Source organism: Oncorhynchus mykiss, chromosome 11 (assembly GCF_057628025.1).
Source record: "Oncorhynchus mykiss isolate SJ-2025 chromosome 11, ASM5762802v1, whole genome shotgun sequence".
NCBI lineage: Eukaryota > Metazoa > Chordata > Actinopteri > Salmoniformes > Salmonidae > Oncorhynchus > Oncorhynchus mykiss.
In genome coordinates this window covers 43235592-43263218 of record NC_143032.1, presented here as the reverse complement: position 1 = coordinate 43263218, position 27627 = coordinate 43235592, and the positions used below count along the sequence as shown (strand labels likewise).

Genomic DNA, 27627 nt, shown 5'->3' with positions numbered 1-27627 from the left:
AAAAAAATACAGTTTTATATCTTTATGTTTGAAGCCTGAAATGTGGCAAAAGGTCGCAAAGTTCAAGGGGGCCGAATACTTTCGCAAGGCACTGTATATGAAAAAAATATTTAATGTGGCCTTTACTGCTTTAGCCCATAGAAACGCATTTAATAACGCATTCATAAATAGCAAATCAGACAGTATAATGTTTTGAAGTGTCTGTCCTATATCTAGAATATATAAGAAAGCTCAGGAAATCGATATATATTTATGTTTTTACATTTTGGATACCGGTACTGGCTACCCAAACCTTTTGTATACTAGACAGAAGTTGGCTCATCGGTGGTACTGACTTCAGTCTCAATCGACCACATCCGCCTATGTAACATCTGCTGTGGAAAGTGGCAGAGTTACAGTTCTGTGGGGACCAAACCTTTCGGTTTTCGTGAGAAGACCGATTTTCGGGATGTCTCCTGGTCGTATGAACAGGACTGTATCTCTGCCACTTTCCACAGCAGATGAGTTACATAGGTGGATGTGGTGGATTAAGACTCAGGCCTTTGTTTTTTTTGTATAGGCTATCTCTAATTTAAACAGAAGGATTTTGATGTGGATTGTTTTATTGTTTAATGTCGACCTTATAGGTTTTTAAAACACTCGTAAGCCTTAGTTCCATCTTTACCGGGAAACCGATTCCAGCAGAACAAGCCAGAATCCCTGCCTACATGCAGCGCGAAACAAGACATCACCGGTAGAGGTCTCAACTGGGATAGTCCAAAAGTTATGTCGGGCACCACAGTCACACACAGTGGGCACACCAGGGAATTGAGAGCTTTCTGGAAATTATGCAAGGACTCTGTATTCCTCTATGAATAGTTTGTTATTTGTAGTTGAAAAATAGTTGAGAGTAGCCTAAACATAATTGTGTCCTTTCGAGAAATGTTGATGTAGTTGCGCACCTGGATAAGCTACTTCCAAAAGGATCTCCACACCAGCGCGCTACCAATAGGACGTTTCATACAGCAAGAAGTCTTTCGATTACAACCCGCAAGCTTGCAATGTTTTGCCGAACTCAAACAACAAGAGCCACGATTGCCCGTGGTTCAGCCCTTGAAATGGAGATACGGCGAGGGAAATTCAGACGGAGTGTTTTCTTGGACACTTTACAGGTAAATTGAGGTTATTGTTATCGAGGACGAACGTAGGGTTTTGTTTACTGTCATTTGGTCGTTGCGCTCTGTATCCGCACTATGATTGCGCTGCAATCACGATGAGAAACGTGTTGTGCTGGGCAATGGCAGGTACAAAGTTGTCCCCAAATCCGTGATACATTGTAGCCGCTAATGCCTAGTGTATTTTTCTTTCATTGAAATGTGCAACAATTTAATGGTAGGGGTCCGTGTATCGTCTCGTCATTGGTTATTTGATTCAGAAGACAAAGTGGAACAATTGGAAAACAGATAGATTTTCGTTTTGAGTTTCTGAATTTGAAAAACGAAAATCAACTTGTTTTCTCATTTATTGTGTTAAAATTGGACATGGAATAACAAACAAATAACACATTTTATTCAAATGTTCCTTTTCGTTTTTTGTTTTGTTCATACCTGGAGACTCTTCAAGCCTATTCACAGGGCTTGCGAGGGGTGTTTACAGCCTAGGTTGGCAGCACAGATAATGGATTAGACTGTGTGAGTGTGACAGGAAGATAAAAAATACTCATATTAGCTAAAATGTAGACCTTATCATGAAATTAGCATGCCAATAGAACAAACTCAACAACTGAACGAAGTTGGCTTGCATTAGCTAGCTAGCAAGCTGGCTACTGTTTAGCTAGCAGGCTGGTTGGTTAGCTAGCCCTACCTGGCTACTGGCTATAGTCATGTTAGCTAGTGGAAGTAAGTTAGTCCCTCAACATGCTACAAGATGAAGCTCCCTGGTCAAAGCTACCATCTGAAGAAAGGTGAGATTTCTCCATTACTTTCTGTAGCTAACTTAGCTAGACCTTCTGGGTGGATGATGGTGCTTATTGACAGATTAATAATGAACTGCAGTTACTATCTGGCACTTTTACCGATCTGGCACTTTTACCGATCTGGCACTTTGCATAGCTGCTTACACATAATGCTTACACATGCAACCATATCCAATTAAGCTATAGTCAGTGATTGTGTGTGTGTGTGTTTGTTGAATGTTCCCGCAGGGGAAGGGCACAGTATGGTATCTGAGCAGATCATCATGAATTTCATGTAGTTACATTAGCCACTCACTCACTCACTCACTCACTCACTCACTCACTCACTCACTCACTCACTCACTCACTCACTCACTCACTCACTCAGAGGACCATTCACACAGTTTTCATTCCCTATACAGTGGACATCATGCTTTCAAGGTCCTGCACTACTGCCTCCTACAACACCATGATGAGAAGCGATAAGCCTGTCTCCATGACTATAAGTCAACATAACTCTCTAACCCTGCTGTACCCTACAGTGCTGAAACAATAAGACTCTAAACAGTTTTACACTATTTTTAAATGGAATGCTCAATAGTGATTATTCTTTATCTGTCTTGACCATCCTCACAGTTCACTCGCAGATGATATGTAGGCTGGTTGATGGCACCTGCATGTCTGTTTGAGGTACAACCTGACAGAACATATCAGAATGCTTGGACCTCAGCTGAGACCATCCTTTCCTTTCCTGTCACAGAATTTGAATGATCCCTCCCTCAACTGCCCCATGCTCTCTCCTTCTCTCCAGGATACATTAGGTGAAATGTCTTTGTTTTTGGCACCCCCTCATCCTACATTTTCTCACTTTTGTTCAACTGCTTTTTTGATTAAATCATTTTAATTCAATGTTTAAATAGATGTTTTTTTTGTGAAAGTTGACAGATGACACTTGTATGGAGAGATGTGGGGGGAGAGAGTGGATAGATGGGTGTAGATTGGTTTGGTTGAAGAAACTCCCTCTCCCCCTACCTCTCTTCCTTCACTTAAAAGTGAATGCCCCTCCACCAGGACTGCCGCACAGAAGAACTTCCAAGCTGCGCAGAGATGCAAGAAATTGAACTTCACTGAGTTCACCTCATTAGTTTGCACTGTATAGATCAATGTTTTTTTTCCGGTGATAGAATCAACATTTCATCAGACCCTTTCCAATGCTACAAAACAAAAAAACTATCATGTTGCAAGATTGAGTCTATGATTTTGTTGTAGGCAGAGGGCAACGGAGTAGAATTCTATTGGCAGGGGTAGTAGCCCATGAGGGGCCTTTCAATCACCCGTAGGGAATGTGCTTTTCAGATCAGAGGAGCGTGTGAACATTTGTTGATATTCCTTTCTAGCTAATGTGTTATTAGCCCAGTTATAGATAGGTATAGGTCAGCAATGAGTTATTGCTTTCTACAAGAGCACAAAACAAGTAGGCTACATTTCAAGCTGTATGTTCAGACATTCACAGAAATAGCAACAGCATAACACAATCATCCAAACCGGAAAATGTAGGCTACATCAGTCCTAGTGCTACCTGAGGAAAGAGTGACCTAACACAAGCGGTAATATTTAGCTGACAGGAACCATAATACGATTAGCTACTATTTACAATGCATCACATCACAGGTGACCTCACCAGTGATCTAAATAATTGAGTAAAACACTTTCTAAATATCGAAAGGAAATCTGCCAATGGGTAGTTTGTGCGTGAACTTTCATGGGCCTTAATAACAAAGAAATATTCCATCCGTAAATACAAATAAAATAGTTAAATTACAAGCCAATTGAAAAAGACATGAATCTTGCCGCTAGCAATGATTGGCTGAGATAACGGATGGGCTGGACATGCTTGGAGATGAGTTTGGATTGGTTTCATTCTGCCGTGACGCGTTCGTCCATGTATACGGGTAGGAGTCTGGTTACATTTTCAGATATAATACCTTTATAATTTTGTCAGAAAGTCGTTGTCATTGCAAGTTAAAGCGTACTGTTAGATAGCTGGCATACGTTAGCTTGCTGGCTCGCTAGCTAACGTTAAGTGTATGATCTGTGTAGTAATATTATTCAAATCAGAAATGAATTTGCATTGCTAGTTATAGCCATCAATTGACCCATCAATTTAGTCAAGTGTGTTGGGTAAGAGTAATCTAATAATGATACAGTATTTGTTTTTGATATTGCAACTATGCAAGTATGCTTTTCACTGTACCGTTTACACCTTCTGTATCCTGTGCATGTGACAAATAAACAGATTTTATTTGATATACTGTGTGTTTACCAGCAAAGGTAATGTGAAGAACAACATGACCTGCACCAAAGTCAGATTAGGAAATAGGCCAAAGACAAAGTGTATTTTTACCTGGAGTTTTCCTTATTGTAGGCTGCTACTTTTAGTCTTGAAATCTTTGTTTGTTTACTAAACTACTCACTTTGTTTAGCACATGGCCTCACATGTAAATCCTTAAAGAGATGGGTGGGGCTACGGCTTAAGAGGGTGTGCATGATGCTGAATGGGTGTAGACAAAGAAGAGCTCTCCAGTAGGGGTACTACAATATTCAAGGGCCATTTTCTCAAAAGTGGGGTTTCAAATGTAGCAACTTTCAAAGCATAATTACTTTACCATTGATCCTCAACTGCTGTGTGTGATATACAATTTTCTACTTCAGTCTCTACTTTTATCCAATGTTAAAAACAATTTGAAATGTTGCTACATAAGGCAAAATTGAGGCGGTTGGTCACAAATAGCCACAATAGCATGTTGGCTACCGTCTAAAACTGTAAGGGTACAGCCTCAGTGTTCACTGTAAACACGTGCTGGAAGTTGTACAAAATTACATAAAATACAAACGTTTCTGCTCACAAGACCTAAAAGTTGTTTAGTTCCCCAAAATATTTGAGGGAACATTGTGTACAGGTACACCACCGTTCAAACGTTTGGGGTCACTTAGAAGTGTCCTTGTTTTTGAAAGAAAAGCACATCAAATTGATCAGAAATAGTGTAGACATTGTTAATATTGTAAATGACTATTGTAGCTGGAAACGGCTGATTTTTAATGGAATATCTACATAGGTGTACAGAGGCCCGTTATCAGCAACCATCACTGCTGTGTTCCAATGGCACGTTGTTAGCTAATCCAAGTTTATAATTTTAAAAGGCGAATTGATTATTAGAAAAAACGTTTGCAATTATTTTAGCACAGCTGAAAACTGTTGTTCTAATTAAAGAAGCAATAATACTGCCCTTCTTTAGACTAGATGAGTATCTGGAGCATCAGCATTTCTGGGTTTGATTACAGGCTCCAAATGGCCAGACACAAATACCTTTCTATTGAAACTCGGCAGTCTATTCTTGTTCTGAGAAATGAAGTCTATTCCATGCGAGGAATTTACAAGAACATTAAGATCTTGTACAATGCTGTGTACTAGTTCCTTCACAGAACAGTGCAAACTGGCTCCAATCAGAATAGAAAGAGGGTTAGGAGAGCCAAGTGAGCAACTGAGCAACTATAACAGTGAAGACGTCAAAACTATGAAATAACACATAGGGAATCATGTAGTAACCAAAAAAGTATTAAACAAATCTAAATATATTTGAAATTCTTAAAAGTAGCCACCCTTTGCCTTGATGACAGCTTTGCACACTCTTGACATTCTCTCAACCAGCTTCACCTGGAATACTTTTCCAACAGTCTTGAAGGAGTTCCCACATATGCTGAGCCCTCATTGGCTGCTTTTTCTTCACTCTGCGGTCCAACTCATCCCAAACCATTTACATTTGGTTAAGGTTGGGTGATGGTGGAGGCCGGGTCATCTGATGCAGCCCTCCATCACTCTCTTTCTTGGTCAAATAGCCCTTACACAGCCTGGAGGTGTGTTTTAGGTCATTGTCCTTTTGGGGAAAAAAAGTCCTATTAAGCACGAACCAGATGGGATGGCGTATCGCTGCAGAATGCTGTGGTAGCCATGCTGGATAAGTGTGCCTTGAATTCTAAATAAATCACAGACAGTGTCACCAGCAAAGTACTCCCACACCATCACACCACCTCCTCCATGCTTCACGGTGGGAACGACACATGAGTTCATCCATTCACCTACTCTGCGTCTCACACAGACACGGTGGTTGGAACCAAAAATCTCAAATTTGGACTCATCAGACCAAAGGACAGATTTCCAACATGTTTCTTGGCCCAAGCAAGTATCTTATTCTTATTGGTGTCCTTTAGTAGTAGTTTCTTTGCAGCAATTCAGCCCGCGTAATCAGGGGTATATTCATTCCGCTGATTCTGTTGATAAACGTTTCTTAAACACAAGCAAACAGAACAAAACGGGGATGAACATACCTGAATTTGTCCAATAGAAACTCTTGTTTGCAACTGTTGTGCTAATGATTACACACTATATCAGCTAGATGCAGGCAAGAGTGTGCAAGGCGGTATTGAATGTCACCATCTTTCCATGTGTCACTGTCTGTTGCCTAAAATTTGTCTCTCGACATTTGTGCACCTACATTGTAAACTTTCAGACATAGGCTTCGTGGTAGCAATGTCAGGATGGGTATGGGGAAAATTTGAGTATCATGTAGTAGCCTAAACCTTGCTGTGCAATCGCTATTCTATTGAACTGGGTGAATGGAATATGAATGAGAGTCATCCAATATGCTGTAAGAGAAATAAGGCCATAAAAAAAAAAAGTCCTCTCTGGTGTCAAGTATTACCGTATGAAAAATGGTGGGATTTTTTTGTCTGTAAAATTAATTATGCAATAAATGCCGGTTGAAACGCGTGCCCTTTATCTGAATTTTTTTATAGAATAACCATCGTATCGAAGTAAACTTGGAGTCACGTGATGGTATGGTGTGTGGTCCTCCCACTAAGACTCGGAAACCATGCTGTTTATAAGGCTACATATGAAATAACTTCACAGGGTACTTACTGAAAGTGCACAATGATCTTGATGCTCCTTTCCAATAAATGCTTGACTGCCATTGGACAAATACAAATATTCTCACTCTCTTAGTCTATCCAGCTGTTGGCTAGTTTTGGGGCAAAAACTACCAGTAGAGTTGAAAATGCAATGGAAACACATTGAACTTTAAATTTTTATTTGGTACATGAAAACTTAAGCAAAAAAAATATATTTCCGTTTGGTGGAAACACAACACTGGTGGGGAAATGCGCATATTTTCTTTATTATTTTTTAAATATACGGAATAAAATATGTTGCCAATTGGCTGAAAACCTAGCTATTGTCAAACTTTCACAGAGTCTGTCAAGTGGAGTTTTTTTAATCAAAATCATACCCACTAACCACATTTCCATTCCAAAGTCATACTGTATAAAGAAAAATACAGCTGTGATGGAAGCAGGAAGTTTCTGTACAATTTTATAAATGCCAACAGATAATTTGTTCGTTTGACACGGTGGGCTATTTTTGTGTGGTAAGATGTATTATTCTCGAAATTGCGGCGGAAATGCCTTTTGTGCGTAAATATTGATATAATAACCATCATATCGAAGTAGGCCTAAACTTGTAGTCACGCTATGAGATGGTGTGTGTGGTCGTCCCACTACGACTCCCACTAGTGCACGGTGATCTTGATGCGCCTTTCCAATAAATATGGAGGGTCTTATTCCAGTGACATGATCATCGATGCTTGACTGCCATTTGACAAATACAAATATTCTCGCTCTTGTCCATAAGGATCTCGTCATTTAGACTAGCCTACCCACACAGCCTACTGTATCCATGAGCTGCAGGGTAGCCAAGTGGTTAGAGCATTGGGCTAGTAACTGAAAGGTTGCAAGTTCAAATCCTCCAGCTGACAAGGTACAAATCTGTTGTCCTACCCCTGAACAGATTAACCCACTGTTCCTAGGCTGTCATTGAAAATAAGAATTTGTTCTTAACTGACTTGCCTAGTTAAGTAAAATTTGTAAAAAATCCATGAGCTGTTGGCTAGAGAGGATGTGCCAAGACCAAATTTTTATCCGCAAGTCCATTTGGTGCAAACACCACTGATGGGAAAATTCTGATTTAGGTTTTTAGAATATTTGCATAAATCTGATGCCAATTTTGTGGAAATCTAGCTTCTGACTACAATGCAAGCATTTATTAATCTGCATTATATGTTTTTTACAATCCAATATGGTCAACTGTAGAGGCTTGCATCAAGTGGTCCCGTGTGGCTCAGTTGGTAGAGAATGCTGCTTGTGACGCCAGGGTTGTGGGTTTGATTCCCATGGGGGACTAGTATGGGAAGAAAATGTTTTCACTCACTACTGTAAATTCCTCTGGACAAGAGTGTCTGCTAAATGACTGAACTAAATGTAAACAATTTAAAAAGGCTTTAACTGCTCAGTCCATTACAACATCTGCACTCACTTATCCACTGTTATTTGGCGAGCAGACAGGCTTAAAAGGGTTTCATTCTAACCTCCTCATTATGTTTACACACAGTCTACGTTATTACCAGTGTTTTGATGGAAAGTATCTCAGACACACACACATACTGTTTGTGGGTGAGCTGAGCAGTTCCATCATCAAATGTGATTTATTTTTGGACTCTTGGCATGGGCTACCGGTAACTTGCTCTGGTTTTGCGGGTGTTTGAATGTGTCCCGTCAAATCTTTTGTCAGGCTTGATGGTGCTGAAATGTTGAAAATAAGGTCAATGAAGTTCAAATGCCACGCAGTTCTGTGTAGTCATACAAGACAATGTGGGTGTAGCAGTGCAGACTCTGACATGTAAAAATTATACTTGAGGGAATCTTAATGATGCCATAGTTCAGAAAATTGATCTCTCTCTCTCTCTCTCTCTCTCTCTCTCTCTCTCTCTCTCTCTCTCTCTCTCTCTCTCTCTCTCTGGTGTGGTTGTTTATAATTCATATCACAGGAAGTCTAATAAATGGCACGAGCGGCACACGATGATTGTATTGATTTGTTGCTTGCCCTGGGTCATTTCCTTGTAAAAGGACCCATGAGCACCAGCATGAAGTCCATAGGAACATATCAAATTGGATGTGAAATGAAAGCTAAGAGTCTATATTTTAGGGAAATGAAGGCAGAGATACGTTTTTAAACCATTTTACATCTTACAAATAAGGCATAAGTAACCAATTGGATTTCTGGTCGAAAAGATGGAAAAGGGGTCTTTAGAAAACATCTACCAGAAAATGTCTTAAATGGTATTAGAAACACATCAAATCAAATTGTATTGGTCACATACGCATGGTTAGCAGATGTTAATGGTCACATACACATGGTTAGCAGATGTTAATGGTCATATACACATGGTTAGCAGATGTTAACGTGAGTGTAGCGAAATGCTTGTGCTTCTAGTTCCGACAGCGCAGGAATATCGAACAAGTAATCTAACAAATTCACAACAACTACCTTATACACACAAATGTAAAGGGGTGAATAAGAATATTTACATTTAAATATATGGATGAGCGATGGCCGTGCGGCATAGGCAAGATGCAGTAGATGGTATGGAATACAGTATATACATATGAGATGAGTAATGTAGGATATGTTAACATTATTAAAATGCCGTTATTTAAAGTGACTAGTGATACATTTATTAAGTCCATTTATTAAAGTGTCCAGAGATTTGAGTCTGTATGTTGACAGAAACCTCTCTGTGTTAGTGATGGCTGTTTAACAGTCTGATGGCCTTGAGATAGAAGCGAAGAGAAACGACAGTCCATCATTAGTTTAAGACATGAAGGTCAGTCAATCCGGAAAATTTCAAGAACTTTGAAAGTTTCTTCAAGTGCAGTCGCAAAAACCACCAAGCGCTGTGATGAAACTGGCTCTCATGAGGACCTCTGCAGGAAAGGAAGGCCCAAAGTTAGCTCTGCTGCAGAGGATAAGTTAATTTGAGTTACCAGCCTCAGAAATTTCAGCCCAAATCAATGCTTCACAGAGTTCAAGTAACAGACACATCTCAACATCAACGGTTCAGAGGAGACTACGTGAATCAGGCCATGGTCAAATTGCTGCAAAGAAACCACTACTAAAGGACACCAATAATAACAAGAGACTTGATTGGGCCAAGAAACATGAGCAAGGGACATTTAGACTGGTGGAAATCTATCCTTTGGTCTGATAAGTCCACATTTGAGATTTTTGGTTCCAACCGCCGTGTCTTTGTGAGACGCAGTGAAGGTGAATGGATGATCTCCGCAAGTGTGGTTCCCACCATGTAGCATGGAGGAGGTATGATGGTGTGGGAGTGCTTTGCTGGTGACACTGTGATTTATTTAGAATTTAAGGCACTATTACCCAGGATGGCTACCACATCATTCTGCATCTGGATTGCGCTTAGTGGGAATATAATTTGTTTTTCAACAGGACAATGACCCAATACACTTCCAGGCTGTGTAAGGGCTATTTGACCAAGAAGGAGAGTGATGGAGTGCTGCATCAGATGACCTGGCCTCCACAATCACCCGACCTCAACCCAATTGAGATGGTTTGGGATGAGTTGGACAGTAGAGTGAAGGAAAAGCAGCCAGCAGGTGCTCAGCATATGTGGGAACTCCTTCAAGACTGTTGGAAAAGCATTCCAGGTGCAGCGGGTTGAGATAATGCCAAGAGTGTGCAAAGTTGTCATCAAGGCAAAGGGTCGCTACTTTGAAGAATCTAACATATATTTTGATTTGTTTAATACTTTTTTGCTTACTACATGATTCCATGTGTGTTATTTTATAGTTTTGATGTCGTCACTATTTTTCTACAATGTAGAAAATAGTAAAAATAAAGAAAAACCCTTGAATGAGTAGGTGTGTCCAAACTTTGACTGGTACAGTATGTACAGCACATTGTAAAGTATTCAGAACCCTTGACTTTTTCCACATTTTGTTACGCTACAGTCTTATTCTAAAATTGATTTTATTGATTTTTTTCCCTCATCAATATACACACAATATGCCATAATGACAAAGCAAAAACAGGTTTTTGAAATGTTTACAAATGTATTGAAAATAAAAAACTGAAATCACATTTACATAAGTATTCAGACCCTTTACACATTACTTTGTTGAAGCACCTTTGGCAGCGATTACAGCCTTGACTCTTCTTGGGCATGACGCTACATGCTTGGCACACATGTATTTGGGGAGTTTCTCTCATTCTTCTCTGCAGATCCTCTCATACGCTGTCAGGTTGGATGGGGAGCGTTGCTCCACAGCTATTTTCCGGTCTATCCAGAGATGTTCGATTGGGTTCATGTCAGGTCTCTGGCTGGTCCACTCAAGGACATTCAGAGACTTGTCCCGAAGCCACTCATGGGTTCACTTGGCTGTGTCCTTAGTGTCGTTGTCCTGTTATTGGATGGTATAACCTGGTGTGTGTGTAGATGAATCTATACAGCTGTGCGCATTCCTGAATGGGTATGTTCACATCTGCTAAATCCAGTATAGCAGTATCCCTGTGGGTCTTCCTGGTTGCTATCTCTCTCGGGTTATTGATGGATGGATCTACAGCAAGTCTGACTGCTACCAGGCCCTGGGAGTAGGGCTGTGACGGATACCAGCATCACAATCTTTTTCCATAGAAAAAAATAAAAACATGAAGCAGACCAAACTATTTGGTCCTTTTAAACCTGCTGTCGGTAAACTATTGTGTGCTATATCTTTGAAAATAAATACATGTGACTCTGGATGACAACATAATGATGTTTGTTTAAATCTGCTTTGTGTTTTTTTCCCCTTGCCACGATACTAACAAGGTATTGGTACTGGTACTGGTATTGTCCTGACCCTACCTGAGAGTATGGGGGGCTACTGCTCCATCAGCACAGATGGCAGCCTGTCTGGTTTTCCATATGCGTGTGTCGGTGTCTGTCTGTGTGCGCCACATGGTGTATTCCCTTTAGTTCAGCTCCTCTCTCTGTGGGAGCTGACATCTGCCTTTTCAATCACCCCGCACAAAACTCCATCCTAACTGCTCTATTTTGTTTTGCTGTGGCAGCGAAAGACAATGTGCATAGTAGGAGAGAAATGGAACGCTAAGAGTAAAAACTTAGCCCTACGGTTTCATTTCAGAGACGACCCACCTGACCACCATGACCACCAGCAGCTATGCTTTGGTTCAGGAAGTGGTTGGATCATGTGATGTTGTGTGATGGGCACACCCAGACCCAGCCATCCACCCACTCTATCCCAGTGTCAGGCAGCCACCCGGAGCATGTGGCAGGGCTTGGGTCTGAGCCTGGATCGTGCTGCTGCTATGGAGCATAGAGAGCCATGGGCCCCATTCCAATATAAAAATGCATCCTTCATTCCTTCCTTCCTGAAAGTTATAAATTATCTATAAGTGAGTGGATGAGTGAGTGAGTGAGAGCAAGGTTAGTACAATCCTATTGCATTCACCAATCCTACCATCTCTAATCAGTGGGGATGTCAAGGAAGGAAGGATGTCTATCTTTTTGAAATGTGCCAGTTTGGTCTGGCTGGGCCTGTGGTGCTGTGGAAGTGGTTCCTCCAGGCTCGACACCACAATAAACTACTTCCCTGTTCATTTTCGTGACAAAGTTTTTTCGCTCTACATTTTGCAACGCTCACTTCAATTCTGCTCCAGAGGTTTTGTTGAGACCTTGCGTAGACTTTCACTGTTCCCAGACTTGCACTATTCCCAGCATGGAAGCACTGTTAAAACGTTTAATGTGGTTTGGCAGAGATTACATGACTGTAAACTACGAAATATTGTTTTCCATATTATTTATTTTAGCCTGCCTGTGCAAAAGCATATAAACTTAGGCCCTATATCCTACACGGTTCACTGTCTTATCGCTCTCTCTCTCTCTCTCTCTCTCTCTCTCTCTCTCTCTCTCTCTCTCTCTCTCTCTCCCTCTCTCTGTCTGTTTCTCACTGTCTCTCTCTCTTTGTCACTCACTCACTCACTCACTCACTCACTCACTCACTTACTCGGTCAACTCAGATTCATACCAATGCTGGGCTTGCTTACCTCTGTGACCCATGTGAGGTTGTTGCTAGGGCAACGCTGGCACTGTTGCCCATGGAGAGAAAGCACCTTGAGTCATGAACACGGGGAGTCGTATCAAGGAATACAAAAACTTCCCCTGTGCTCTTCTCAAGGCAGCCCGGGCCTGGAGAACAATGGGTTATCTATCACTGAGTGCTCAGGCCCAAAACAAGACTCTTGTCTGGATAAAAAAAATGCCAGGCTTAGGGCCTTAAGGGCCTTGAGGGGGTCCAGAAGGCCAAAGGACCCCTCTTAGTTTTCCCTGGCATAATGCATGTGTCAGCAATGACAGGGGTAAATTAGAGATGACAGGAGGGCTTTGCCCTCCTCTCAGGCTGTCTCTCTGAAACAAAGCACTGGGTGAAAAGGGTAAATATCAGGGGATATCTTTATCTACAGTATATGCGGATATCTGACATTTTATTCGATATAAGGAGTAGACATGCTCCAGATACACATGTCCTTAATTTAATATACGGAGCTAGGATATTCCCCATAATTGGACAGATTTCTACATGCAATCCGGACTGCAGAAATCTACCTGCTACTGTATGAGTCCAGGGAGATATCTGGGGTGAGATGCCTTCAAGATATGCCCCTGATGCAAGTGCATTGCTTACATATTTGTCGAATATTTTAACTTCAGAAATGGTATGTGTCAACATGCTGACATATCTAAGCCTTTATACCTTGGCATGAACGAATCCATATACTTTCAGAAATGTATCATATATGTAGTCATTACCTGATGTCGTGTCTGGATTATCATTAAATGTGAAGACTGTATATTATCAAATCAATTCTCTAGGTTTAATTATAACGTGATTAAACTCATCATGATACCATGAATTAACTAGGAAGTCGGGGCACCACGGGAAAATGTTTAGAGTTAGAGATATGATGTCCCAAATATAAATCAATTAGTCTTCTATTAATGATTATAAATTGTTACCTTCGTTAGTCTCATTCTAAATGTCGTAAAATTATTGGTTATCTGCACGAATCCTAGTTTCCATAATGAATCAGAAATATACAAATTGGCTTAATTATTTATGTACTAACTAACTAAACATTCACAGAAATACATAACAAACAAACAGTATATATTGGTTGCTAACAATGATAGGAAAGAACCTAGCGGACAAAGCCAATATGATGGCTTGAAAGACAAAAGAATGAGGTGAGGACTGAGAGAGAGCGGGAAAGACTAAATGGATTCATTACACACAGTATAATTATATTCATTGAAATGCTAATCCTTTGCACATGAACGGCCGCTCATTCGAGAATACTTGCAATGTATATATTTACGCCCGTATGTCATTGTTGTCGTCTTTCTTGGAATCGCCTGTCCGTCTGCTGGAGAGTCAGTTCATCAGAGAGTCTCTGGTTAACTTCCCCGGAAGTCACAATGTCCTTCGTGGTTGTAGGTAGTTAGAATGTATACTTCAGAGTACCATTCGGAAATGTTCTCAAAGAATAGATGCTTCGGCGGTTGTCGGTATTCTCATTCTAGATTTATGTCATTTCTAGCTCAGACAAGTAATTATACGTCTAAGATTTGCTCTTATTCTGTAGTGAATCGATTGTCTCAGAGTTTAACCATTTCTAGCCATGTAGCCAAAACTACAGCTGTATGGTCTCCGTGGTTTATAGAATTGTAGCCATTCCAACGTGGGGACTCTGTCCCGGCGTTCTCTGACTTAATGTACATGTTGTATGAAGTGGGTTTTATACTCTGTGGAAAACGGGGCAGTTCTATGACGCCCAATGGTGATGTTTGGGTTTACGGGGGTGTGGCCACTGACTAGTTAATCTTTATATGAAAATCCATACTCACATTTAGAAGATTAACATCACATTACATCTTTTCACAAAAGGTTTCATGTTTAATCTAGATGTCAACCTGACAGCAGGGAAATGTACACTTTAGGAGATACAGTTATGTGTGTTTCCTGTCCTTCAGGGGGTGAGCAAATGAAACACACTCGTCATGACAGTGTCCACGGACCATTCCCACATTCTCAAAAGTAGAAATACTGTTTAATTCTCACATTTTGGGTATTAGGAGTTTGACCAAGTCTCTCTCTGTGTCCCACAGTTACACATTCCAATCTCAATACTACAGACCCAGAAGCAGAGTTTTTACAACTGTCATAAACTGTAGAGGGAGAGAGAAGGGGGGGGATATGATCCTCTTTATGAAACTTTATGAAACTGATCATTTATGGATTCGTATTTCTCCAATTTCAATAGATATCCTTACAAGATAAGTAATATTCATCATCATATGTCTGATCGAAAATGTACTAAATCTAACTCATGACCAATGTCCAGTGCCCAAATGATTTTACCTGTTCAAGGCATCGAAAATCATTGTGCTTCTTCACATGGTGACATATCTGAGCATACATTTGCACCATATTCAGTAGGAGGCTACAAGGCACGGAAAATAAAACATATTTAATCTGAAGCACATCTTTGCTCTTTCTGTAAAAAGAAATGCAGCATAGCAAATCCAGAGCTCCAATCACAACACGTTTTCTGTAAAGATCTTATCTTTGCTTAAATTGTATTTTATTTATTTAACAGAAAATAAAAGTTGCACACCCTGAATAACCCTGCCAGCCCTGTTTGTTATGGACGATGGATGTGATAAGTGCAGATTGGTTTGTCAGCGGCGGCTGACAAACCAATCTGGTGGTTTATAAAATGATAAAATGCCAAAAGTGTGCAAAGCTATCATCAAGGCTACTTTGAAGAATCTCAAATAACATTTTGAATTGGTTTTCTACATGATCCCAATGTGGTGGTAGTGTTGGTCTGTGATCCACTCCAAACTGTCAATGCATTAATCATGAATCAAAATTGTGTCGATATTGCAAGAAATATTGTAATTTCACATAACCACAAGGTACCTACGCTACCTGCTTTATTCATGACTAGAACACTGGAACAAGCTTAATTTTTAAAAACTTTTTACAAATTATTATTATTATTATCAACAAAACAAATACAAAAACAGAAATATACAAACAAGAGTACATATCGAGATACATTTTCAATTTGTCAAAAAGCTTTATGGTGCGTATTGCATTTTTGTTTTAATTTTTTTATCAATTTCAAGACAATATTTCCATTCTATCTTAAATGATGTGAAGAGGGTTTTTTTCTCCGCCCACTTTATTTTATGGATAAAGAATCTTCCATGAAAAATAAACAATCATATAATTGTCCATCATTATTCAATAATTGTTTAACCCAGATAATGCTGTTGTCAAACCAGTTCTGGAAAAACAAAGACTTGTTTTTGTATTTTATGTCTTTATTATTCCAGATTGTATACCTATGTGGGGAAAAATTATGTCTGTACATAAGGTTCCCACTTAGAAGTACAGTGCCTTGCGAAAGTATTCGGTCCCCTTGAACTTTGCGACCTTTTGCCACATTTCAGGCTTCAAACATAAAGATATAAAACTGTATTTTTTTGTGAAGAATCAACAACAAGTGGGACACAATCATGAAGTGGAACGACATTTATTGGATATTTCAAACTTTTTTAACAAATCAAAAACTGAAAAATTGGGCGTGCAAAATTATTCAGCCCTCTTAAGTTAATACTTTGTAGCGCCACCTTTTGCTGCGATTACAGCTGTAAGTCGCTTGGGGTATGTCTCTATCAGTTTTGCACATCGAGAGACTGACATTTTTTCCCATTCCTCCTTGCAAAACAGCTCGAGCTCAATGAGGTTGGATGGAGAGCATTTGTGAACAGCAGTTTTCAGTTCTTTCCACAGATTCTCGATTGGATTCAGGTCTGGACTTTGACTTGGCCATTCTAACACCTGGATATGTTTATTTTTGAACCATTCCATTGTAGATTTTACTTTATGTTTTGGATCATTGTCTTGTTGGAAGACAAATCTCCGTCACAGTCTCAGGTCTTTTGCAGACTCCGTCAGGTTTTCTTCCAGAATGGTCCTGTATTTGGCTCCATCCATCTTCCCATCAATTTTAACCATCTTCCCTGTCCCTGCTGAAGAAAAGCAGGCCCAAACCATGATGCTGCCACCACCATGTTTGACAGTGGGGATGGTGTGTTGCTTTTACGCCAAACATAACGTTTTGCATTGTTGCCAAAAAGTTCAATTTTGGTTTCATCTGACCAGAGCATCTTCTTCCACATGTTTGGTGTGTCTCCCAGGTGGCTTGCGGCAAACTTTAAACGACACTTTTTATGGATATCTTTAAGAAATGGCTTTCTTCTTGCCACTCTTCCATAAAGGCCAGATGTGTGCAATATACGAATGATTGTTGTCCTATGAACATAGTCTCCCACCTCAGCTGTAGATCTCTGCAGTTCATCCAGAGTGATCATGGGCCTCTTGGCTGCATCTCTGATCAGTCTTCTCCTTGTATGAGCTGAAAGTTCATACAAGTTCAGATCCTCACTGAACTTCTGGAGAGAGTTTGCTGCACTGAAAGTAAAGGGGCTGAATCATTTTGCACGCCCAATTTTTCAGTTTTTGATTTGTTAAAAAAGTTTTAAATATCCAATAAATGTCGTTCCACTTCATGATTGTGTTGTTGTTGTTGATTCTTCACAAAAAAATACAGTTTTATATCTTTATGTTTGAAGCCTGAAATGTGGCAAAAGGTCGCAAAGTTCAAGGGGGCCGAATACTTTCGCAAGGCACTGTACTTGTTTATGAAAGTTAGCAAGCTTAATCGGGATCTTACCCACATTGAAGTCGCGTAAGAATTCTAGACCACCAATCTGTTGGAATATTAAATGATGGATTATATTCCAAATGCAATATTTTTAAATCGTTTTGTATATATTTGATTTTAAAGATTATATTAGAGGTTTTAAAATTCAGAGCACTCAACCCTCCCTCACTTTGGGTGCTACATATTACCGCTTTTCTTAAATAATGAGGTTTATTCCTCCATATGAAGTGAAATAAGTCAGTATCAACCATTTTAGTTACTTGACAGAGGAATTTCCAAGGAAATTGGAGTTATAAACTAATCTGGATAGACCTTCAGCTTTTGACAAAAGTATACGTGCAGATAAAGAAAGATCTCTTAATAACCAGGAGTTAAATCTCTTTCCAATTTTCTCTACAATTGGAGAGACATTTAAGTTGGCCCTTTTCCTTCTGATCTTTCATTCCAAGATATCTGATCACATCTTGTGATTACATACTGAGTTTAAGTCCCTTTTTTGTGTTTTTTTCACCTTCCTCCAACCATCTCATTCTTGATCTTACAAGTGCCCCTTTTGCTCTCTTCATACATTCGGTCCATTTCTTGTTGTAAAGAAAATAACTGACCGTTTCCTTCTTCATCAAGGTCCTCCATAGAGATAAGAGAAAGTATTTTGTTAACAAGTTTATCTTCCCTCAATCTTTTAAGTTCAGCAATTTCTTTACCTCTCTCAATGGTTGTTTGTCTTATTTCCTACTTCCTTAATTCACAATATTTCCCATCTAGACTTAAATAGTTGGGCTTTCCTCCAAGTTTCTTGTATAATATCTTTGGCATCATTCTTGAAATTATCATCTTCCAACAGTCTACTATTGAGTTTCCAATTGCTCTGATTCGGGTTTATTAACTTCAGATCCATTAATATTTAAAGATAAGAATATAACTTTATGATCAGTAAGAATTTAAGTTTCATTGGATACCTTGACTACAGTGTTATCTAATGAATTAGAAATCAACCATTCTTGACTGTCTGGACATGTGCTTGTTACTCCAAGTGCAGTCCCTTTTATCAGGACATTTAGATCTCCAGATATCGACTAATCCAAGACCAAGACAGCGGTTATTAAACTCAGGATTAACTATGCTGGATCTGTTAGGAGGGGGATATCTGTCAATCATTGCATTAGATGCAGAATTAAAATCTCCACTTAATAAGATAATTTTGATATCCTGAAATACACCTATAAATCTATTAATCTCTTCAAATTCTTGAAGCAATATACTGTTGTTTTGTTTGTTGTTGGATGCATAAATATTCCTTAATAAAAACATTTCACTGTTGAAATTCACTGTTAAAATTAACCAACATCCAGAGTGGTGATTCTTACTACTGATGACCTTCCCTTTAAATGCACCTCTTAAAACTGCTACACCTGCAGACTGGTTGTTGCCATATGATAACCAGATATTGTTACTCCATAGATTTTTTTTCGAAAAAGCTAGATCAGAAGAACAAGCATGAGTCTCTTGTAGAAAGTAAAAGTCTGCATTAAACCATATGCAACACAGGAAAATATCCTTTGAGTAAATTACAAATACCCCTGACATTAATTGAACAAAGAGATAAAGACAAACTTCAACCAACAACCTTGTTATGCTAATATAAGCTTTTCCTCAGGATATGTAACTCAAAAGGATTTCCATCCCATTATTAACCCCTCCAACAAAAAACAAAGAAATACTGGTGATAAAGTTACCAAATGATTCTTACTCCCACAAGGTGGAGTCATTGTGTAGACCTTACAATAAACAGTTATTCACCCATGGTTAGTGTTTTGTTTACCAGTTTTCATGTCAGCTTAGCTGGACATTAGGCAGTGTTTAGGCAGTTCTGTCCGAGTTAGGCTCTGTCTCTCTCTCAAATGTTCTGATTTGTCCACATTTCTTTCCCGTCGATAATCCCTCTTGACAATAAAGTTTTCCCTGCCTTTCGAGCTGGAGCCACCATCAGCCACAGTTTCTCTCGTGTCACTTTGTCCGCTGAGGTCAGAACCTCGGTGACCCTCAATTTTTGCTTGGTGAGGAATTCACAATTCTTCGCCCGCCTCCAAAGAAGATCCCGTGTAGATCTGTTGGTGAACCGGATGATGTTTGTCCTCGGTCTCTTGTCTTGATCCTTGAGTCTTCCCAAATGATGGACGATGTCTACATTTTCCTGAAGTTTGGCTTTTGATTTGGGAATGACAGCTCCACAGATGTCAACAACTCTGCAACTCTGCATTGGAGCCTCAGGTTCCACCTACGCTGGTATCTCTCCGCCTCATTCACCTTTTGCTCAAGTTCAATCTCCTTCTTTTCATTTTCCACGTTCTTTATATCACTTTTGAAGGTTTCAACTTCTCCATAGATAAAGTCCACAGATTTTTTTAGGGCCTCAATTTTCATCGTATTCTCCCTAACCATGACCTCCAAGCCATTTGCCCTTTCACCCATCTTTGCTGTCAAAAGCACAACAATATTGTTTTGCATTTCAAGAAGTGACATACCCTCTTGCTCTCTCATGTTTTTCCTCTGGGACTTGACTGGAGTGCCGGGGTCGTAAGGTAACGGCCTGAGCCGGGGACTGGATGGGCGCAAGTTGTGAGCATTGTTGCTCACCAAATTTCCATCACCTATAGCAGTATTTCCCCCCACAGTTACATTCTGAAGAGAAGTACCCAAAACCATACCATCTTTTGCTGATAATTGTCCATCTGATGATTTATCCATTTCTTTTCTTTTGGTTCTGGTCATACACGTGTTTAGCAGGTGTTATTGCAGGTGTGGCGAAATGCTTGTGCTTCTAGTTCCGGCAGTGCAGCATTAAGGAAATAGAAGTCTGTCTCAAATAAGCGCCTGTTGTGTTCAGTGATTTAAGCAAATTAACACTGTTACTTGAAGTTTACGGTATTCACATATGTTGTAGCTTAGACTCTATTTTACATCATCTGAGGTTTTTGTGTTGTGCCCGCCATGGGTTGAGACACAACATGCTCTTGAATACAGGGTGAGTGACATGTTTTGGCTGATAAATGTACTAATGGGAATAAAATGGAAATTTAGATTTTCAAATGGTCCCAAAAAGATGGTTGGAGGTCCACAGATCAGAGAATGTTGACTTGAATGGGAATATCTGTTTAAAATGATTCTGTAAATCCTCCACAGGAAACGTATTTAAATCATAGAAATATAGATACTAGAATAGACTACCATTTAAGTTTACATTCGACGGTGGGTGGCCCATCGGACATCGTTATTGTAGTAATTAGAAGAAACATTTTTAAATGTTGATTTTAATGGCGTACTTACTAAATTGCAGTGGTCTGAAGGGATAGGTCCATTCTAGTAATTCCATTTCTAGGCATGTCTCCCGCCCTGTATTCAAGAGCATGTTGTGTCTGAAATGGGCACAACACAAAAACCTTAGATGTAAAGTGGAGTCTAAGCTATAACATATGAGAATATGAAAAATATAACGTTTTTAGGAAATTGACGTTAAAGGTTAAATGTCATTTGTATTAAAAAACGTTTTTATGAAATAGTTTGACAACCCTCTGTGTGTGCTTTGTGTGCTTTTAAATCAAACTGAACCATTTGATATTTTCCAGTGATGAAGACATGGAGGTCTCATGGTAGGGTAGGGTAGGCAAAATGGGTCAACTTGGAGCACCTCCGTCTCCTGAATGTTTTGACATTCAGGTTCAAAAAGTCACTTCATGACCACTTCTTCCACGGGCAAACCTGCATGGAAAGGGATTCTGTCACTTCTTAGAGGCAGGTAGCGCAGTGTTTAAGAGCGTTTGGCCAGTAACCAAAATGTTTTTGATACGAATCCCCGAGCCGACTAGGTGAAAAATCTGTCTGTGCCGTCGAGCAAGTCACTTAACCCTAATTGCTACTGTAAATCAACCTAGATAAGAGTGTCTGCTAAATGACTAAGATGTACAATTGTCGAATTCAAATAGATTTGTCAAGTCATCTGACAAATCAAAATGGCACCGGCATAGTTATAGGGCCAGTTTACCGGACAAAGATTAAGCCTAGTCCTGGACTAAAAAAATAAACTACATTGAAAATGACTTTTAGTGCAAGGCTTATTCTGTGTCTGGGAAATTGCTCCATAGAGTCCATATAGACTGAATATAATATAACATAGAGATTACACCACTTCGCAGGTGGCTGCTGTTCAACATGTTCAGCACTCCCTTCAAGGATTTGTCTTGTTATTTGACACAAATTCAGATAGTCATACATTTTCTTCTAAATTGACTGTCTCTGTCCCAACCCCTTGAGAGACATTTTGTGTATCAATGAGCCACAGTGTGTTTTTGGATCATCGGGACTAGTTTATGAAAATGTGTTCTTTTCATAGTTTCTACGCTGTATTCTAATGTCCTGATTTCCTGGTAGTGAGAACTCCTTTGTCTAACTAGCCCAGTTGAGAGAAGGATAGGAAAAATACATGGTTGTGCGTCTGCCTCTTAAACACACACATGCACACTCACAGGCATGCGCGCACAGACACTGGCGCACAGGAGTATGCCTGGATGGTAGAGATGGAATGTCTGGCATTTATTTATGTTTAATGTCCTTGTTCCTGATGAGCATGTACATAAGAGCTGCTCAACGCAACATTCATGTGCTCAGTTCACCAGTTTACCAGGATTGATGTGCTTCATTGTAAGAAGTTATTTGGCCGCTTTAGTTGTGATTACAAACCTTATTAAAACATTTAGGCCTATGGGCAAGGCTACATGAGGTGTGTGACTGTGACTCGAAAAAGTCACAAAAAAAAGGCATTGTTTCTTATACGTAATAGGCTGATATTGTCACCCATCAGACTATTCTTTATTTAATTGTGTCTTTACATATGCTAAATCGTATGTGTGTGAAATGATTTTTGATTTAGAATGGATCGTTATCATGCACCTGTATCAAAACAGGGTCAGCGGGGGAAAAATACGTCATCTATGCACTTAAATAGCAAATGGAGGACACTTTCCCCCCGTGGTTTATTTCCACGCCAGCCAGGTAGAAACACCGTTGCCACTGTGTTTCCAAGCCTCTAAAGCCCTCTATTGTCTTGCCAGGGAGACCGACTGACTGACACTGGTCTAGTCAGGGATGACATGGCAATTCTTGACAGTTTTTTTTCACCAGTTTCTTTTTGTTGAATATACTAGGATGTCGGGAGCCACTAAATACAGTATTTGTTTGTGCCTCACATATGGTTACTTCCCTGGCATCACAAAGAATATTGACTTTGTGTGGGAGTGTTTGGTTATGTTCTTTTGTTGAGCAAAGTCATTCGTTAGAGTTATCATTGTGTCATTAACCAATGATTATTATTATTATTGGGGCGGCAGGTAGCCTAGTGGTTAGAGCATTGGGCCAGTAACTAAAAGGTTGCTAGATCAAATCCCCGAGCTGACAAGGTAAAAATCTGTCATTCTGCCCCTGAACAAGACACTTAACCCACTGTTCCTAGGTTGTCGTTGTAAATAAGAATTTGTTCCTAACTGACTTGCCTAGTTAAATGAAGGTTAAAAAAAATTCAATCCAAGAATCCATTACACGTGGTTGTATTCTCTTTGTGTTGCTATCCCCCCCCCCACGTATTGAAAGCATTCTACAGGGACGCTGGCCCATGTGTTGACTCCAATGCTTCCCACAGATGTGTCAAGTTGGCTGGATGTCCTTTGGGTGGTGGACCATTCTTCATACATCTGTTGAGCATGAAAATTCTGGCAAGGTTGCAGTTCTTCACACATTCACCCCCTGAATGGCGCACATACACAATCCTTGTCTCTAGGTTTAAAAATCCGTCTTTAACATGTCCCCTCCCCTTCATCTACACTGATTTTGAAGTGGATTTAACAAGTGACATCAATAAGGGATCATAGCTTTCACCTGGTCGGTCTGTCATGGAAACAGCAGGTTTTCTTAATGTTTTCTGCACTTAGTGTATATATAATAAGGTGTCATTTAGGATGCTACCCAAGCCTCTGGAACAGGGGAACCAGAGCCCAGTCCATGTCAGTCACTCTTCTCTTCTTCTCTCCACCCCCCTCTCCTCGCCTTTGGACAAAGGATCTGTTCATCTCGCTCTCTCCCACAAACATCACATCAGCACCTGACCATTGTGAGAGGAGGGAGCCTGGGCCCCCCTCATAGAGAAGTGTAGCCTATGGCACAAGATGTGACTGGCATTTTACGTGTGGGGAGAGGGAGAGAGAGGGTTGAGAAGGAGGATTGAAGTGCTGGGCATCTTATGACATGCATTATCTTAATTAGGTCCACAGAATTATACCTAGGAGGAGCGCCTTTTATGGAAGAGCTTTTAATGTCCTTTGAGCTAGCCAACTAACATACTTGTGTGTGCAGAGCAGCACCAGAATTAAAAACACATCTTAGCTTTTTGTAGTTAATAAATCCAATGTGAAATGTGATAACAGGCCAATAGTATCCTTGACTAGCATTGAAAAAGTGAATCTATTCTTCTTCTTGCAGGCAGACACTGGAATATGTTTCCGAGTGACACAGTGAGTGCTTTGCATAGGCGCTTTGTTGCGTTTTTTTGTTTGTTTCCTGGAACATAAAAGAACGTTATGAACTGGTTTCCATGCTCTTAAAATAATGGTTCTGTTCCGGAACAATATGGATCACTTTCGTTTCCGTTTTTGGTTGTGTCCCCTGAACTGGTAACCAACCCCTGCTGTTTATAGTTATGGAAATTAAATATTTCTGTATTTCATTTTCAATAAATGTACAAAACATTCCCAAAACATGTTTTCATTTTGTCATTATGGGGTATTGTGGAACAAAAATATATTTAATCCATTTTGAATTCAGGCAGTAACAACAAAATGTGGAATATGTCAAGGGGAATGAATACTTTCTGAAGGCACTGTATGCTTGGGGCAGATTTATAGTTGTGTGTGTGTGTGTGTGTGTGTGTGTGTGTGTGTGTGTGTGTGTGTGTGTGTGTGTGTGTGTGTGTGTGTGTGTGTGTGTGTGTGTGTGTGTAGGTGGGTGACTGATTGAAGTCAGTGTTGTGTTTAGAACTGCGCTCCTCCAGGCAGTGTGTGGGATATTTTAACCCCGTAGGAGGTCAGGGGGGGCCAAAACAGAAAACAGTGATGTCATTCGCTATTGTGAAATTGGCTTTTTAATGCTTGACAGGTGTTGATTGCTTGACAGGTGCTGAGGTCAGTAGTGATTGTCAGCTTGGAAGAGTGAGAGTGTGGTTGTGCTAGGGGTGTAAAGTACGTAAGTAAAAAATACTTTCGCTCACCGTTGCCGCTTGTTATAGACTCCCCTCTGCCCCCAGTTGTGCCCTGGACACCATATGTGAATTGATCGCCCAGCATCTATCTTCAGAGTTCATACTGTTAGGTGACCTAAACTGGGACAAGCTTAACACCCCGGCCATACTACAATCTAAGCTAGATGCCCTCAATCTCACACAAATCATCAAGGAACCTACCAGGTACAACCCTAAATCTGTAACCATGGGCACCCTCTTAGATATCCTCCTGACCAACCTGCCCTCCAAATACACCTCTGCTGTCTTCAACCAGGATCTCAGCGATCACTGCCTCATTGCCTACATCCGTAACGACCACCCCTCATCACTGTCAAACGCTCCTTAAAACACTTCAGCGAGCAGGCCTTTCTAATCGACCTGGCCCGGGTATCCTGGAAGTAGAGGATGCCTGGTTGCTCTTCAAAAGTGCCTTCCTCACCATCTTAAATAAGCATGCCCCATTCAAAAAATGTAGAACTAAGAACAGATATAGCCCTTGTTTCACCCCAGACTTGACTGCCCTTGACCAGCACAAAAACATCATGTGGCATTCTGCATTAGCATCGAATAGCCCCCGTGATATGCAACTTTTCAGGGAAGTCAGGAACCAATATACTCAGTCAGTTAGGAAAGCTAAGGCTACCTTTTTCAAACAGAAATTTGCTTCCTGCAGCACTAATTCCAAAAAGTTTTGGGACACTGTAAAGTCCATGGAGAATAAGAGCACCTCCTCCCAGCTGCCCATTGCACTGAGGGTAGGAAACACTGTCACCAACGATAGATCTACGATAATTGCTCATTTCAATAAGCATTTTTCCATCTCTGAAGCTGGAGTCTTATATCGCCCTCTAACTTTAAACATCAGCTGTCTGAGTAGCTTACCGATCACTGTACCTGTACACAGCCAATCTGTAAATAGCCCACCCGACTACCTCAACCCCATAGTATTACTTACCCTCTTGCTCTTTTGCACCCCAGTATCTCTACTTGCACATCATCATCTGCACATCTATCACTCCAGTATTAATGCTCAATTGTAATTATTTTCCCAACTTGGGCCTATTTATTGCCTACCTCCCTACTCTTCTACATTTGCACACACTGTACATGGATTTTAATATATATATATATATATATATATATATATATATATATATATATATATATATTGTAACGGTTTTCTGTATGTGAAGGAGAGTCGGACCAAAATGCAGCGTGTAGATTGCGATCCATGTTTTAATGAACAAACGTAAAACACGAATCAGTACAAACACTACAAAATAAAGAACGTGATGAACGTAACGAAAACCTAAACAGCCCTATCTGGTGAAAACACATAGACAGGAACAATCACCCACAAACACACAGTGAAACCCAGGCTACCTAAATATGGTTCCCAATCAGAGACAATGACGAACACCTGCCTCTGACTGAGAACCATATCAGGCTGAACATAGAAATAGACAAACAAGACATGAAACATAGAATGCCCACTCAGATCACACCCTGACCAATCAAAACATAGAAAATACAAAGTAAACTATGGTCAGGGCGTGACAGTACCCCCCCCCCCCAAGGTGCGGACTCCGGCCGCAAAACCTGAACCTATAGGGGAGGGTCTGGGTGGGCATCTGTCCGCGGTGGCGGCTCTGGCGCTGGACGTGGACCCCACTCCATGACAGTTTTAATCCCCCTCCTAAACGTCCCTAAATAGGTTACCCACCACAATGATAACATGGGACAGAGGGACAGCTCGGGACAGAGGTAACTCGGGACAGATGGGTAGCTCAGCACTGAGAGGAAGCTCAGCACTGAGAAGAAGCTCAGCACTGAGAGGAAGCCCAGGCAGGTAGTAGAAACTACCAGAACCTGGCTGGCTGGCGGTTTCAGCAGATCCTGGTCGACTGGCGGTTTCAGCAGATCCTGGTCGACTGGCGGATCTGGGAGAATCTGGTCGACTGGCGGATCTGGGAGAATCTGGACGACTGGCGGATCTGGGAGAATCTGGACGACTGGCGGATCTGGGAGAATCTGGACGACTGGCGGATCTGGGAGAATCTGGACGACTGGCGGATCTGGGAGAATCTGGACGACTGGCGGATCTGGGAGAATCTGGACGACTGGCAGATCTGGAAGAGTCTGGACGACTGGCAGATCTGGAAGAGTCTGGACGACTGGCAGATCTGGAAGAGTCTGGACGACGGGCAGATCTGGAAGAGTCTGGACGACGGGCAGATCTGGAAGAGTCTGGACGACGGGCAGATCTGGAAGAGTCTGGACGACGGGCAGATCTGGAAGAGTCTGGACGACGGGCAGATCTGGAAGAGTCTGGACGACGGGCAGATCTGGAAGAGTCTGGACGATGGGCAGATCTGGAAGAGTCTGGACGACTGGCAGATCTGGAAGAGACTGCTCCATGCTGACTGGCTGCTCTGGCTGCTCCATGCTGACTGGCAGCTCTGGCTGCTCCATGCTGACTGGCTGCTCCATGCTGACTGGCAGCTCTGGCTGCTCCATGCTGACTGGCTGCTCTGGCTGCTCCATGCTGACTGGCTGCTCTGGCTGCTCCATGCTGACTGGCTGCTCCATGCTGACTGGCTGCTC

General features: G+C 40.8%; 1 protein-coding gene across 6 annotated transcripts in view; it reads left to right on the top strand.

Moving 5' to 3' along the window:
- Positions 1 to 381: 381 nt before the first annotated feature.
- LOC110535022 (rhotekin) overlaps positions 382 to 27627 on the top strand; it is a 126301-nt gene continuing 99055 nt past the window's right edge. For 5 of the 6 annotated variants that reach the window (XR_016484487.1, XR_016484491.1, XR_016484490.1 and 2 more), the window contains exon 1: positions 748 to 1151. Coding sequence is in view for 2 of the 6 variants with exons in the window: in XM_090190172.1 (XP_090046298.1) it covers positions 1041 to 1151 (111 nt within the window). In the remaining 4 variants the exon portion in view is untranslated. Of the gene's footprint in view, positions 1152 to 27627 lie in introns of all 6 variants that reach the window. The other variant, XM_036935480.2, reaches the window with a different exon arrangement.